The 17163-nt window shown below is 35.9% G+C and overlaps 1 protein-coding gene across 5 annotated transcripts in view; it reads left to right on the forward strand.

Moving 5' to 3' along the window:
* Positions 1-17163, forward strand: part of LOC139979366 (alpha-N-acetyl-neuraminyl-2,3-beta-galactosyl-1,3-N-acetyl-galactosaminide alpha-2,6-sialyltransferase-like) — a 53754-nt gene that overhangs the window by 15003 nt on the left and 21588 nt on the right. For 4 of the 5 annotated variants that reach the window (XM_071990085.1, XM_071990084.1, XM_071990083.1 and 1 more), the window contains one exon: positions 8694-8768. The exons of the other annotated variant lie outside the window; for it this stretch is intronic. In XM_071990085.1, the coding sequence (XP_071846186.1) occupies positions 8694-8768 (75 nt within the window). The remainder of the gene's footprint in view (positions 1-8693; positions 8769-17163) is intronic. 5 annotated transcript variants of the gene reach the window in all.

The raw sequence follows: 17163 nt of genomic DNA on the forward strand, positions 1-17163 counted from the left end.
TTAGTAGAGATCTTCCTTCTGCCTGTGGGATGTTTTATTATCTTCAAAATATGCTGGAAGGAAATGGTCTCTATGTAGCATATAATTGCCTACAAAGTGATTAAGGATGTTGTGTGTGTCAACAAAACAACCATAAAAAATAAACTATCAACTATGAAAAGCGAATAGACATAATGTTCATATCAGCAATTAGTATCACTGATTCAGCAAATAGTTAAAAATATTAAGTGTTCCCCTTCTTGGCAGTAACTACTTTCGATTCCTTCCAGCCCTATTCACTGCAGCGAGGTATTAACAAACTTCGTTAATACATTTCATGCTAACTAAAAGACGTATCATTGCAGGGACTCATGTACCTACACATTTCACAATGGACTTGGAGTGTTGTAAACTAATCATCAAAAATAAGCAATACAGGAAATTATTGCCATCATCAAGATGATTAAGCTCATCAAACTAACATATTTTGCAATATTCAGTGGTTGGTTGCATTGCAGTTCGGAAGAATAGTATTCCATGAAAGACTTAACAAGATTGAAGTCTTGCTCACAGCGATTCTCTTCAAATTGATTTGTCTGTAATGTTACGCTGTGGTATTATATTGCAATTTAGCAGTCTATATTGGTTACTGCTGGAAGTCTATAAGGGTGGAAGATTGCCAGAGGCCATCCTGATCGAAAAATAGGTAAAAAACGATCTGATTGGTTTCAGTGATGTTGTCATGTTATCAATATTCTTTATTAAATGATCTACGACCATATTTCAGTTCTTGTTTGTCTAGATTCGAACAATGGAGCTATACGTCTTGCGTGTTATATTTATTGAATATTGTATGTACTGCTTTATATTCTGATGCACTGGTGCAGTTACTGCGCCTTTAAGCACAGGATATATATGACACAGGACATGAGTTCATCTGGTACCATGGTAACATGAAGGGTTGGTTGAAGAGAGGGAAACTGGGGGAAACCAGTGTGGGAGGGGGTTGATGGAAGAAAGGGGAAGAATGAAAATTCTGGGGAAAAAAATGAAAATGAAAAAATGTAAAGGGATGAAATTTCCTATCTTGTTTGCTCAATCGTTTCACCAATGAAAAATTCCACGTTTTTTTTTTATTGCATTGAATTGTTCCTGTTTTATTATTGGTTATTCATAGTGTGATGAGCAAAACACGCAAACAGAAGATCACACCATACAACTCAGTGTTCAAATAGAACTGAATCCGATTAAGACACAGTTGTCTAGATTTAATCCTATGTAGTACTGTAGGCTATTGCATGTCACTGAATAAGTCCTATAATGAACAATTCACAGCGAGTACTCACCTCATATACAGTAACCTTATGAATTACCGTTTTTACCTCGCTATAGCATCTGGCAATTCTTAGTGTGCGTGTATGGCCATGTCCTTTCCATAATTGCCTTCCTCTTTTGCAAGTGTAACGCTACTCCACGACACCTACGATCAGGGAACAGCAGGGTTTGGGGCGTCTACTATGACCCTTGTGGCCAGCTAGTATAGGGACGGAAACTTAATGGAAAACATACACAAATCAGTAGGCAAAAACATTTATATTAGAGTAACGACATGCTTCTATATTCAATAGGCATAGCAACCACTCAAAAAGCACATATGATCAGGGAGCAGTGCTGATCTACATTTAACTATACGGTTTGTGTACATTATAAACACAGATAATAACAACTACAACCCGGTTTGTGTGGGTACAAATGCATTACAACATTCCCACAACCTCAAACAAGGCAAATACAATAAACTCTCCCTCTTGTAGCCCGTTACGACTAACGAGACTATAAAGTTAACAAATACTACACTCGAACATATCCGCTGTCATTCCGATCCAGCGTCTTAAACCGGTCGGGCAACCATCGGGTGGAGTAGCCCCTTCCCTATGACAGTATGTACCAGCGTCTATAGGGACGACCGGCGTCTATAAGTATTGACCAGCGTCTAATTGCCCAAGGCCATCAACAGTATGTGTTTAACAAGGTACACACAGTAAAACCTGAATGGAGCAAGAGTCCAAACAGAATTCAAAATACTTGTAAGTTGTAACAAACTGTCTTCTCACACGAGTGTGTATTACTGCAGATCTTGAGTGAATGAGTCACTAATTTGTGGGGGAACTAATCAACCCATTTAAAATAAAGTAATTAATAAGAGTAAATATTCATAATCATTAGATGATAAAATACAATAAGCATAAAACTATTGTCAAGGACAATGAGGCCAACATACCGTCTAGATACATAATAAACAATAATAATTATAGCATATAAAGTGTAACTTCTCAAGGTCACAGGGTCTAGCATGCCAAAGAGCCTATGAGGTGAACAGGAATTAAATTACTAATGGTCATAAACAAAGGGGCGTGTGCACCTACCGCATGATAACATATAACATAGTAACATTCAAATAAGTGTCAACCCATCAAAGGTAAAATAATTCCAACTAGCAATTGTAACCAATATGACCAATCTAACATATTAAGTAATTTAGCCTAAATCACCTCACAGTCCCTTTAACATGGTGAAGGATTAAATAATATGCTAACCCCTCTTGAGTTTGCATATTATCAAGGACGTTACCATAATAACCAGCAACAATTAGTAGTAATAGTCATGTAATATAAAAGTGAAATATATGTTAGGGGTGGCTGGTAATAATTAAATAAGCAAAGAACATTTCTAGTATTCTAGTGACAACACAGTCCTCATATTATGGTAAGCAAAACCCATAATTACCCCAACATGAATGCATCACTCTAGGATTATAGGGGCAATGCTTTACATATAAATAGCAAAGAAATAAACTTGTGTAAATAACCACAGTCACAGCTGTTACCATGGTAACAAGGTGAATCAGGTAAACAACACCCATGGAGATACATAGGAAGCATAAGTTAGCACGTTTAACGAGCATTACTACTAGCATATAACCACATTTGGAAGTATGGTCAAGGTAGATAATTCAACTTAACAGTTCGGGAGGAACTGAAAACATGTAAATAACATCTATGATATACAAGTAAATATATCACTTCACAAGTAAATGCATATTGGGCCTGCTCAAGCCCTAGGCTAACAACAGGTAAAGTATCCGACTGCCATGTCTTAAAACTAATAATCTTGGGATGATTACTATCAAAATAAGTAATGAGAAAGCAACATGCAATCTGGGTAGGCACAATCCCTTTAACACAGCTGTTAAAATAGTTGCAAATGACAACAATCACTATGAGAGGATTCTTGGGAGAAATCCTCAATAGTTAACATGGCAATCAAATAAATTACAATAGTACATATATGCTAGGGAAGCAACTTAACAATTACAGAAATAGAATTCTTACCTGGATGGAGCAAGAGTCCAAACAGAATTCAAAATACTTGTAAGTTGTAACAAACTGTCTTCTCACACGAGTGTGTATTACTGCAGATCTTGAGTGAATGAGTGATCAACCCCTGGCTCATAGGGTATTTAAACCCATCCAGTCCATGTGACCGAAGCAAAGGGAGGCTTGTCCCTAACCAGCCCTGCCACATCAATACACACAGCTGACAGATTTATCTACGCGCACTTCCCCAACACAGACATTGTCATGTAATTATCAGGAGGCAATTAATAGGGTACCAGTTAGCACCAAAGGTGATTAGCCCTATTCAAATTGGTGGGAACTCCGAAATAGACAAACTCCCAGCCCTGAGCGGGTGAAACAATTGCTAAGAGATACATACAAGGGTAATAAATTATGTCAAGTGGTGATCCCTAAATGGGGGTATAAGTGGACAATCTGTCCCTCAATTAATCAGATGTAGGAGATCTGGGAGGAAGAAGGTTGTCGAAATAGGGCATAACTTTCCAGTTCAAGTCATGAACTTAAGGGGGCTTAAAGCAATAGGGGAGCATAGGGTGAAAGTAGTAGCTTGCTACACTAGCATTGCTCTACAGTACTGTACTTGTCACTCGTGATAATTGTCATCAAACGGAATAAGTCTGTTACTGTACAATGCATAGCTTGGTACTTGTGTAAACAATAAAGGCACACACAAAATTAAAGGAATTTCTACAAAGTAAGCAAATACAGCCTTAATTGTACTACAATGACATTGACATACTTTTTAGAGTTTTGCATCGCTTGTTCAATCCTACCCCTGCATTTCTCAAACTTATTGTACACAATTTTTGGCTGATAGTTATGGCATATAATACTTCCTATATAGACTTATATGGGATATGGTGTTACCATACTTGGTGTAGGTGTTTGAAACAACCAATTGAAATGATTCAGATTGCACAGACATTCATGCTTGCTGCTATGCACCCCCCTCCCCCAATCATTGCCTCCCCCCCCATAAAGAAGTGTCTGGTCTGTCTCTTACTAAAAGATTGTCCAAACTTAATGACATTGTGTACATAATAGTCTGTGATCAAATTTCCAAACATGGTGACTGTTACCGCTTTAAATCAAATTTTTTGATCCCTCGAAAGTGACTGGCTCTTTAAAGTTTTATGACTAGAGCTTTCATGCAGATATGGAAAGTATCTCATTGCTTACTCTTATTTTGGATGAGTTTTGGCTTTCAAACCAATGATGAAAGTAGAACCAGGGAATAAATTATATTTAGTGCTCACACTGTGTTGCTGCATGTTTGAAGTGTGTACAGTATATTAATAGTGAAGGTACCATGGTTTTTGTCCCTCCAAAATTACAGATAATACATCAAATTCCTTCTTTACACATACCGTTTTTACCCATTTTATATGTTTATACCACATGAATTAATTATAATTATTCCCGGAAGACTTTTATTGCAAGACTGACATGACAAAAAAATAAATCATATTCTAAACATGATGGATGTGTTCTGAACATTTTCTTTTTTACAGGTTTGAAAGATCGTTTGAATCTGTTAAAGATCGTTGAATCTTTCAACTGCCTGATTTACAGCATTCCTACCTTATAGCGTTGTGCGGTAGTCGGATTTCACACAACCGGTAGTGTTGCAACATGAATCCCGGTATCGTAACTACAACCAGGATTTTCCTCAACTTTCATCTACGGTTCAAAGCACTTAGTTACGAGACTGTCAATGTCATATATTCAATATGCATAGCCTAGGCTATGTACATACTCTTACACGCACGGTTATAAAAAAAATAAAAAAATAAAAATAACATGCTATATAAGGGCCTTTGTTTTTTAACATACACTTCCAAAAAGAAAAGCACAAACCTTGGAAAAAAGCAACCCACACCATCCTTCATTCATACTTGACGTACGATATTAGATTAACACGTTCGCACATGGATTTAACTTGTAATCCGTACACAAACAGAAATTGGGAGTTCCCCACTATTCCATGATATTGGAATAGGGCAACCCCTTCACGTTCAAAAGTTCACAATGAAAAGTTTTTAACTACAGTATCAACAAGTTACCATGTGTTTGGAACTTCAGACAATAAGAATGTAACATAGGGGCTACGTAAATACAGGATTATAAACTACATACATAAGCATAGTACATATTTATTTATATCGTTAATCAGCTGTTGTTTACTCCAGAAAATATACTTTCAATTTGTACAATATCATTCTTACGTACAAAAGTTCTTAAAAATTAAAAAACTAGCGAAAGATAACTATAAATTACATCGTGGAACCCCCCGCATTAATAAACGAATCCATTTCATTACAGCATCAGATCTCAAGTACCGCACTGCAGTGTGTACCAGTACAGTACCCTAGGCTATAATAATATACAGTCCCGTGCGAAGATGGATTTAAACTGGATATACTCCCTGCGGTTTTGGCTCAAAATTTATTAAATCTTTATAATTATAACAAAATGAGGTGAAATGCATAAGGGTAAGATTTTGTACATGGGAACCTTCACAATCATCGTTTGAAGGAAGAATAAATAACAAAAATTTCAGAATAACTTTGAGGTCCCGTAACATGCTGAGCCCAAGTAACGTTCGATATTTGGTGTAGCCTTGGTCCAAATTACTACGTGAAAAGTTGATTCGTTAATATATAGGTCTAGGCCAGTACGTAAATTGATCAGATATTATTCAAACTAAGAACACAGAAACCAGAAATAAACGTGTTTTCTTTTCTTTATTTCAAATAGTAACACGTACAGTAGATATTTTTACTATGTCCAGGATTCCCGGGAATGATACGGAAACGAATGTAATAACCGGTTGTTACCCAATACCGGTAGTAGTTACACATTGCACTGTGATCAGGACTAGTCAATACCGGGGTCGGGATACTTGGATTCACTTGACTACCGGGATCCCGCACAACGCTACTACCTTACCTGTCTCTGCTCAACACATGCACTTCTCTGTCTAGTCAACCAGTGTAGTTCTGGTGTATACAGATCAATATAAAAGCCTATGCTGTGTCTGTACTTAGAGTGACCTTTATTTAGCCAGAACATAGATAAACATTATTGCAATAATCTCAATCACCTTAATGGGCAGAAAGTTTACACTAATTTGCATTTGAAATTGCATTTGGCTGTCTTTAAGTTGTTCATTTATGGAAAATTCAGCCTTACTTAATGCACAGTGTCAAAATTGCAGTGACTTGACCTCTAGCAGTTCACAACTAATGCTCGGAGACATTAGCATGAAATTAGTGTTAATGTACAGTACATCTTGCGGTTAACATGTAGCTGTCAACAAATTTTGCAATCCCACTTATAATGGCATGTGCGTGCTTTATCTTTAAAAAGGCAGGCGCTGCGAACCATATTAAACCAAAGGCTGACATTTGCAAAGTAGATACAGATAATAATACCAACCAAGAAGGAAAAAAGATAAAAATCAATAGAAAGTTGAAAAATGATAATGGCAAATCCATCCAAATTATGGAAATTTGATTGATAGCATCATAGATGGGCTTTTAGGTGGAGTAGATGTAGTATGGTTTGTCTATAATGCATTTCCAATGTAAAAAATGAAATTTAAATAACAAATTTGTCCTAATACAAGGAAATATGAGATTGGTTTCCCCAAAATATGATAAATTTTTATAAAAGCAGCCATGCTTGTTTTCCGTAATAATATATTGCATTGCCTCATATAAATGAGCTGTAAATGTGGCATTAAAAGCGCATGGTTTTTCGATGAAAGATTACTCTTGTATATATTGGAAACATTTTCTCTAGTCAGGGTTATCCAGGGAAGGGTCTTCAGTATGTTTAATGGACATTATTATTATTTGATAGAGTGCTCTACAAAAGATCACAGCGCTTTACAGAAACAAATAAAAACTACACAATAAAAACAAACACCAACCCTAAACACAAGCAAAAAATACAAACATTACTCCGCAGTTAATAAATATGCTTTCATCAGACCATGGAAGACCGAGGCAGAAACCGCCACACGAATACCCGCAGGCAGCTGGTTCCAGACTAATAATTTAGACTATAATATAGTCATTTAGACTCATAATTTATTGCTTTGTTATTTTACAATGTGTTTTTTCCCATTCAGTCATCCTCTTAAAGGATGACTTGAGGCACAACATTAATGTTTGATATGTTCTAGACCATTCAAAATCACTGCTATCAGTCCAGGTTGTAGTTTTATGACACTTAATTTTTTAGGAGGAATGGCCCTTTAAACAGTATAGGTTCATCAATTTAAAGTCAATGGACTATGATGTGTATAGTCTAATGTGTAGTCCATGATACAGTAGATCAGTTACCTCGGCTGCAAAGCTAAACTCAATGGAAAACAAAACAGGACAAGTCTTGTTGGGGATTATTCAAGGGTGGGATGTTGTTGATATGGAGTCAAAAAGAACATTTTGGTTAAGACATTAAAATTTAGATCACTGAAGACAGGTACAAACTCAACCTCTATGGTTGATACAAAAGTTAATTTAATGTGTAAAAGTTAGAGGGTCTGATGTTTCGATCCTAGCAGGATCTTCTTCAGAGGCTGAATGACAAGTTACAGTAACAGAAGGGACAAATACATGCACAGAATACAGACAGGGTTAATGAGCAGGGTAAACACAAAGAGATAGATGTAAGAGGATTAGTAGACAAGGGATGGAGAGATTGGGGGGGGAAGTAGGGATAAACTAAGAGAGGATTAAGGGAAGAGGGTAGGGAGTAAAGTAGAGAAGGACAAAGACAAAAGTGTGAGGGGAAAAAAAATACTGTTAGGATCGAAAAAGGTCAGGCCCTCTTCTTTACTTTTTACACATGTATCCTCTTACACAGGCTCTGTAGTGGATAAGCAATATGCTAACAGTTTTTATTTTTTTATTTTGAAAAGTTAATTTATAAGCAACTTTTTTTGTTTCACATCAATTGGAGACTTTGAAATGCTATATATTTCATATTTTGATGAATCATTTCTCATGAATTATGACTCATCAGAGTCATCTCTTCAATGATTCGTGGTAAGTTTAACGTCAACTATTCAGCGCAGACAGGAAAACGTCAAAGTTAAATTTTTTGATGTCATGTTACATTTAATTCATGAGTATGTATGTAAATGATTATTTAACAAATCTAACAAAATGATCCATTTCCAGAGGGAATGATGTTTTTCTTCAATTCCCGCCCCTTTCACATCGCCTCTCCATCCATCCATTTTTTCCTCAAATTGGATTTTAGCCCCCTTTTCCTTGCTTTGTTCAGATTCCTAGGTTCAGACGGATGGTAATTAAAAATGGGCGAAAGCAAATAGCCCCATTGTTAAGTGATGGGGTTCAGGTGAGTTTTAACGAGAACATTCATCTGTTGAGAGCCATCAACTAACACACATACATACTTTTGCCTTTCTATTGTAACATGTCTTCATCTACTGTAGTACATATATCATATACTGTGTGATTCTGAGTGTGTGTCTTTCAATTGGATTTACTATAAAAATAATTAGGGAAAAAGACAACAAGAAAAAACTGATGTCATTTAAATGGCCGACTGTGAAAGATAGTACAGCATTCTTAGGTCTTGTAATATTAATTACAATATATAGTAATTAATATTAATTACTACAGATGCAACATATTACATGTCTTCAAGCACGGGGAGTAGCATTACAAAGCTGATCTAATAATTCACTACCTGTACATGTGACATAGATTTCAATAAAGTGGAAAATACATATATATTAATATTGAAAGCACCCTACACTAAACTGTTAATGTGGAAGCCATTTATCCGCCACATTCACATACGAGAAACTTTGCACACACACATTTTGTTCAGGATTTGCAGAATTTGGTGCAGGCCTTTTTGGACTAATTTTGCAGTGCCGTTGAAAACTGTCATCAAATATAAAGAAATAGAGGATTTAAGAGCTCTGTTCAAGTTTTTCTGTGAGGACGTTTGGTGTGCTTGCAATTCGCATCATCTTTACGAGCATCGATTTCATAGATTTCTTGTCATGTAGACATTCAAGAAACACCAGCATTTGTATATATTTTTGCATATTTCTTGCATATTTTAAGGTCAATCATACTGTACATGTATGTCATTATCAGGTCATATTGCTATACACATTTACTGTACATGGTTTTGAATCTGTAAATGCATTATGCTATTCAGCAGAAGATACTGTACATGGTATGCAATATTAACAGCCAAAACAATTGTGACAATATTATTTTTGCATTTACAGAAATTTACTGTAGATCTCTAATTGCAAGAACTAATTAAGTAGCCAACTCTCCAACTGTAACAAGAATGACCTGCAGTTGGTTAATTAGCAATCTAGTTGCCAGAAGATTATGCAGAATTTTGTGTGTGTTATCGAATGTTAACTTTTTATTTTGTAAGAAACGTTAATATAAAAAGTTCTGAAATTGCTGCACACAATGTGAGATATGGAATAGTGTCAAAGTGGAACAATGATTCGGTTCATTTAATACTGCTAAAATATTCAGTAAAAATGTTGCACATAAACGGTTCCATAAACACCAACATCTCACATGTCACAAGGGACCATCTCATCAGTTCCTCCATCATGGTTACTCATTGTCGCTTCTCTTCTTATCACAGAATGTTTGCATTTCTCTTTAAATGCACCTTCTACAAGACACATTTCTTGCTTTTATTTCCCCAAGTAAATCAAATACTGTAGTAGACTTTCTACACTGTTATCATTCTCTGTACAGTAGTACTTAGGCTTTCTTACACTGTTTATCATTTTCTGAGAAACTGTTGTTAACATCAATCAATTTATATGGCAGTATATCATTCTGTTCACTTGATTCAATTTTGTAATCTTTTGCACATACAAAGCTTTTGTTTTTTTAATATTCAAAACTTTTATAATTAAATGTCTGGATTTGAAGCAATGTTCCTGTATTTCCATATTCGGATACCACAAGTCAGAAGCATAATTAGGACATCATTTAATCAGGGAGTTGTTATGGACTCCCTGATATAATTAGTATATTCAGGTCTACTGTATGAACAGAATAGAGGATGTATTGTGATAGTGCAAGCTGTTAGCATGTGGAGATGAGAGTATGGGATGGTGGGATGGCCGTATGGTTTGGTGAGATGGTATGGGATGGAGGTATGGTTGGGTGGGATGGGGATATGGTTGGGTGGGATGGGATGGGACATGGTTGGGTGGGATGGAGGTGTGGATGGGAGTATGGTTGGGTGGGATGGTCGTATGGTTTGGTGGGATGGGATGGGATGGAGGTATGGTTGGGTGGGATGGGAATATGGTTGGGTGGGATGGGGGGGTATGGTTGGGTGGATGGGATATGGTCGGGAGGGATGGGGGTATGGTTGGGAGGGATGGGGGTGTGGATGGGGTATGGTTGGGAGGGATGGGGGTATGGTTGGGTGGGATGGGAATATGGTTGGGTGGGATGGGGGGTATGGTTGGGTGGATGGGATATGGTCGGGAGGGATGGGGGTATGGTTGGGAGGGATGGGGGTGTGGATGGGGTATGGTTGGGAGGGATGGGGGTATGGTTGGGAGGGGTGGGGTGTGGTGAAGTTGGAGTGATGGATCTACAAACAAGGTCATACATGTGTGTCTTTACTCTGTTAAAATTGGTATCCTTTCTACATATCTTTTACAGAACAGTTGTATGCATTCTGTTGGACAATAGAGTGCTGCAATGTAGGATTTGGAGAAGTAAATTGCCTACATAGAATTTGAGGATTTGATTGAATTGTCTTGAACACTTTAAGATACAGCAAGATGAAATATCTCAAACTCACTGTTTTGAAAGCAAAGAAATATAAACTCTACATGTGTGCATGTGTAACGCTCCTGTAAGCTAAAAATGTTCTGCCTGTAAGTACTGTCGTTTGGGGGTAATAATTTTTGTTCTCAATTTCAAGACCGAAACAGAAAAAAGTATAGAATTTGGTAACCAAGGCAACCATGCAAATTGTAATCGGAGCTTTCAGCTTAAGTTATATCGAAAGTTGAGCTCTGTAATTACAGAGCTTATATGCTACCATATATATAGTAGTTTTATGTACTGTATGTCAAATTGCTTTCGCAAAGAGTGAGCATCCCAAGTCCCAAAGGAACAATCAAGGGATTGCTTACTTAAAGTATTAGTACAAGTTTCTGTCCATCTTTTGTGCTGTTTCACAACAAATTTTGTTTTCTGATCCAAATCTTTGTTAAAAATTAGAAAATAGAAAATGTGATAATTTGTGGAGCTATTAACGAACCAAACCTATTTTCTCATAATTTAGAAGTGGCTAATTTTGTGGCAAGTACTTTAAGATTCCATCTTGTCATTGTTTGCCAAATGACAATGCTTCAAGGGAACATAAATTAGAAAGCCATTTTGTTGTTGATTGGAACTTTTGAGAGGTGAAGAATATTTAATGTATGAGCTTTAGTGCATTGAGATTATATGGCTCAGTTCAACACTTCAGATGGAAGGGTAATTTATTTCAAGCATTACAAAAGACAGAGCAACAGTTCTAAAACAGCTGTTTGACTTGGTTTTAAGTTTGATAAAAGTTGTCAACGAGCTGTTTGATACCATTTTATACGGTTAGTTTCGTTAGCTAAATTTCAAGGCAAATAGTGAAGTAAAATGTTCAGATCCTCCCCAGCCCCCCTTTTTCTTTAATAGAAATTTTCCAAGCGATGACATTTTCATGAATTACTCATTCAACAACCTTCATTAGGACAAAGCTTCTGGTACCTTACCTGTCTCCACAAAACCTCAGCACTCACACATTTGCAATGTGAAGTTCAACCTCTCAGAAGTCAGAAGCATGTTAAAGTAGCACCTTTTGATTACCATTGCTGCATTCACTTAACAAATTTAAGGACTATGGCTCTGCCCATGCCTAGAATGCCATTTGTAACTTACTAGCACTGTTACTTACCCTGTTCGTGACCGGTCACCATTTGTTAATGAACCGCCTCATTTTACCACCCAAAGTTTTAAGACATTGTGAAGAGACAGGTAAGCTTGTCACTCTTAAATAACCAAAGCTGGTAAGTTTTGGGACTTTGCCACCAATTCTACAAAATTTAAGAAAGTAAATTACATATAAATCAAGATGAAAGAATAAATCCCTTTGTGATATTTTGGTTTTCTATATTTATATAATTCCCTCTTTCTTTTCCATTTTTGTTAAATCAATGTTAAGTTCTAAACAGTGATTGAATATTTAACAATTCTATCCTATTTTTGTTCTGTTCTGTATTTCTTTGCCCAAACACTCTTTAATATATAATAATCACATGCAACCTTTCTTTCTTCCTGATTAATTGAAAGGAAGCTTGACGATAGATAGTACACAACAATTGAAGTACACTGTTTTAACATCATTTATTAACCAAAAAGTATCAACATTTGTACAATATCAGCTTAAAAGGAGTTGCTATCAAATGAATTCCAATTAAAAAATTTGCTTAATCATCCCAGGTTAGTTCCACCTCATAGTTTGCTGTTTAGCTTTACCTTTTACCTTTTCTTACTTTGCTGTGATGTTTGCTTTCTACTGACTTGTGGATTTTCTGTGATAGGGTTAATTCTTAGGCCTAATGTTTGTCTGCACTGTACATACACTCTTTAGAATGATTGAGCTTTTAGCAATGATCTGGGAACAATTTTACGTTGGACAAGTTGCACATCTGTTTTTCCTCCTCATTAAAGGAGTATTCCAGTTGCTGAAACTAAAAGCAAAGCTGCCAAAGATATGCTGCATGTTATTTGCAACACCTCAAACCCCATGTACCATTTTATATTTGGCAAAGAAACAAAATTTTTAATATGAAAAATTTGTAATATTTTTATAAAAACATTTGGCAACATCAGAATGAATGACATCATCAGGGCAATTCAACCGGAAAAAAAATATCTTTATTTTTCATTATAATATTTCAATCATTTATCTAGAGAAGATTTCGTACTTTGATGAAATTATAACTGCAAACTATAGAAAGCAAACACAATTTCCCAAGACAAAAGTTCTTTAACAAGATAATTATAGCCTAAGTAAAGATTTGGCAGAACATCTGCCCTGATGATATCACAGACCACCTACTGTGATTCACTTTCTGGAATAACGGTCTGTTAAAAATAGGTTAAGTTCAAACGACCATATCTCACGTTTGGGATAAGATACCATGGAGAGATTGGTTTTCAACTAGCAGTACAAAATATCGTTGTAGTTTCACTCTACATTGGTATTTGGTTGTCACCAGAATTAAGTCCTTTTGAAAAAAAGATAGTGACCGTTCAATATAAAATAGTAAAAATATTGAGTTTCTGCTCAAAGAAGCTCCTGTATGTTGTCCATGTACATTTGTATAACATTTTGGCTAATTAGTAATGTTTAGTACATATTCTTTTTTTTATAAATAAATTTGGATAAACAATATGATTTTGCCTTATGATACAAGATAAGTTACTCCTTGCTCTGTGCTGCTTGAAAACTTCCCTGCTGTAGAGCTCTATTCAGGCTTGTTTAATAAACTTCAATGGCATCCAGCCTGAGCCTACATCCTTGATTAAAAGTTTGGTGTTTGATTTATTTCTGGATCCATGAAATTCTTTGTAACATCTCAACCTTCATACTGGTGACTCAGAAGTCAACTGGAAGCATCTTGACCTTGATGCAGGAATATCAATATGTCCAGTTGATCTATAATGTGTATCATACAAACCTTTTCGATGAAATTGATATTTCTTTGCTGTGATGAAGGTGTTGTACCAGCATATCAGAGGCCAATCTGACCTCACAGTGAATATCATAAACTATTTTAAGGGTTTTTGAAACATTTTGAAGATCTCTTTCAGGAATAATCAGTGTTTCTCCTCTATCAACAATTTAATTGTCCACTGTGTCATTTGTCATTAAAAAAAACATATTTCTCTGCCATAAGACAGTTGTACATGCTTCCTTACATCATAGTTTTGTATCCAAACCCCCTCGAAGTGACCTCTCACAAAGTGACCTCTCACCCATTGTGATGCCCTAAACTGTTCATGTTGAAATTTATGGAGTGGTATTTGGGGGGGGGGGGGATACTTACACCAGATAGTGTAGTTCATGGAGGGGTTGGGTACCTCTTGGTAGGTTGCAATAGCAAACTAAACCTTTCTCTGTTTGTAGAGGAGAATAGACATGTATTAAACATGTCTATACACTTAGAGTAATGCAAATAAGTCACCACAGGACTAGTATTGTTTCGTACAGATGACGAGGCCTGCAGTGGAATGACAAGTAACCTCAACTGGTTTCGAACCTCTGGAACGTTTTAGTATCAATTTTCTCTGATCCTAACAAGATTATAATTCAACCGACCAAGATATATATGTATCAGATAAAAAAAAATTCTTCACCACAGAAACAGTGACAAGTGAGTCATTTAATGAATTAGGGTTTAAAATTATTTTAAATTTTTAAATTTCCATGTGTTAAGATCCTTTCTTGTTAGCCACATGTAAAAAAAAATTCAATGAAAAAAAAAGTGTTTTTGTATGATTGTATGATTATTAGCCATGAAACATGGATACTCAAGCTAATTACCTCCAACATCAACTCTTGAAGCTGCTCCTGTGTCAGACTTCAAACATTTCTTTGATCAAAAGAAATTGTGGTTCAAAGTTGAATTGGATTAGTAATTTATGAAAAGAAAAGAAAAGAAAAAAGGTACATACTGTAGGGTGTAAGCTCCTTGCATTGTCAATGATATATGTACCAGACTTGAAACATTTCTTTGATGGAAAGAAAGATATTGTGTTCAATGTTGAATTGGATTAGTTATTTAGTATTTTAAGAAAAGAAAAGAGAGAAAAAAGGTAGATAGGGTGTAAGCTCCTTGCACTGTCAATGGTATATAGTACTAGACTCAAAAGATTTCTTTGATCAAAAGAAATTGTGGTTCAAAGTTGAATTGGATTAGTAATTTATGAAAAGAAAAGAAAAAAAAGGTACATAGGGTGTAAGCTCCATGCATTGTCAATGATACATGGTTGGTACCAGACTCTTTCTTTACCGAAAGAAATTATGTATGATGTTGAATTAGACGGTAAGGTTTGGAAGAACTAGATCTAGTGATATTTTCTCATTTCTTTTACGCTGGACAAACAGTTGAGCTGAATAAGAATTAACATTAAAAATAGGTTACTGGAGTTTGATGATTTGCACTTCCATATTTAAGTCTTCATTTAACTTCTCTTTTTTTTTTTTGCAAAAAAGAAAGAAAAGTCAAGAGACACAATTCCCGTTCAGCTTTCAACCTGTTGCTTTGATAAAATCATGTCATTTCCATAGGAGTGTTATTATTTGCTACAATAGCGTGCAGTTAACCTAGACCATATTAACATTTTTGAATGTATAATGTATTGCATTCATGTAAAGACATAGTGTCAGCTCACACAGGAGTAAAGATATATTCATATTGATGATCTACGCAGGCCAAGATACATATCCTTTCGCACAGCAATCGCCTCACATTTTCCCCGAGTCATTGCCTCTGACTGTCATGAATATTTAAACCTTTGTCATGTTGCAACACGTTATCATGATACACAGCTGATGTAGCGTGTTCATACTTCACGTATAACACCACACACACAAGTTTAATGTAATGCAGTATGTATTGTTTGTTCATGTTAAAAAAAATTGTAATGAAAATGAGGTTTTGTCACATGTTAGCCGGCAATCGGTCAGACTACATGTACAATGTGTGTATGCATGAACTGTTCATGTATACAACTGGTGTGGAGATCGACTATTAAATATTCAGCTCAAAAACTCAAAAATGGATTTATCCCGGAAGTAATTCACACAAACTCTGATGTGAGGCAATCATGGGGCTTTCCCGGGGGGGGGGGGTCTTATCGGTCCTAATGTTTACAGATCTCTGAGTGAAAGTTTAAACATGATCCTGTGAAATGCTCACAAGCATGCGCATACATACTGAGTTGAACCTGATTGACTAGTTGAAGGTTCCACTTTGACCAAATGGAGAAAGTGCTATTGAAAACACAAGTTTTTGTATTTTGACTCGAAACTGCAAGAAAGATCTCTTCAATAATTACGAACGTAGTCCCTGTACATACCATTATGATCTGCAGTCAGAGACTGCAGCCTTGTCAAGTTTCGCAGAAGTAAATAAGACCGACATGACAGCGCCCTCTTTTTATTAGGGTGTGGCTGCATAGCTCCATTGTTGTCCTGCTTAAATGCCACAATCAGTCTAGAGTTGACTTTTTTTCACTTCCACGGATGAGTTTATATTCAGTAATAGCAATCATGCCTGTAATTTACATACTTTTAATTACCATGTTGAGATATTTAAGAGATTCAAGTTAATTATACATGTTTCAATTGCTTTTGATATTAGTAGATTGAATATGGATGTCAATTCTATTTACTCCTGCATTATAACACTATTACAGACAGAACTTGTACTGTAAGCCCTATAGCCTGTATGTATAGTTCTCTTATTTACTCTTATGTGACTCTTAATGTAAGGTGCACAGTACCGGCATAGGTCCGTAAACAGATATGTTACAACTTCGAACTATGTTAATCTTGTAAAAAAGTAAATATTGGATTTCAAATTGTGATGTTCAATAGAGATACATAATACTTTTTTTTTTTTTTTTTTGGCAATGGATTTCAAGGAAGACAAGAATAATTTCTCTGT

This window comes from Apostichopus japonicus, chromosome 14 (assembly GCF_037975245.1).
Source record: "Apostichopus japonicus isolate 1M-3 chromosome 14, ASM3797524v1, whole genome shotgun sequence".
Taxonomy (NCBI): Eukaryota; Metazoa; Echinodermata; class Holothuroidea; order Aspidochirotida; family Stichopodidae; genus Apostichopus; species Apostichopus japonicus.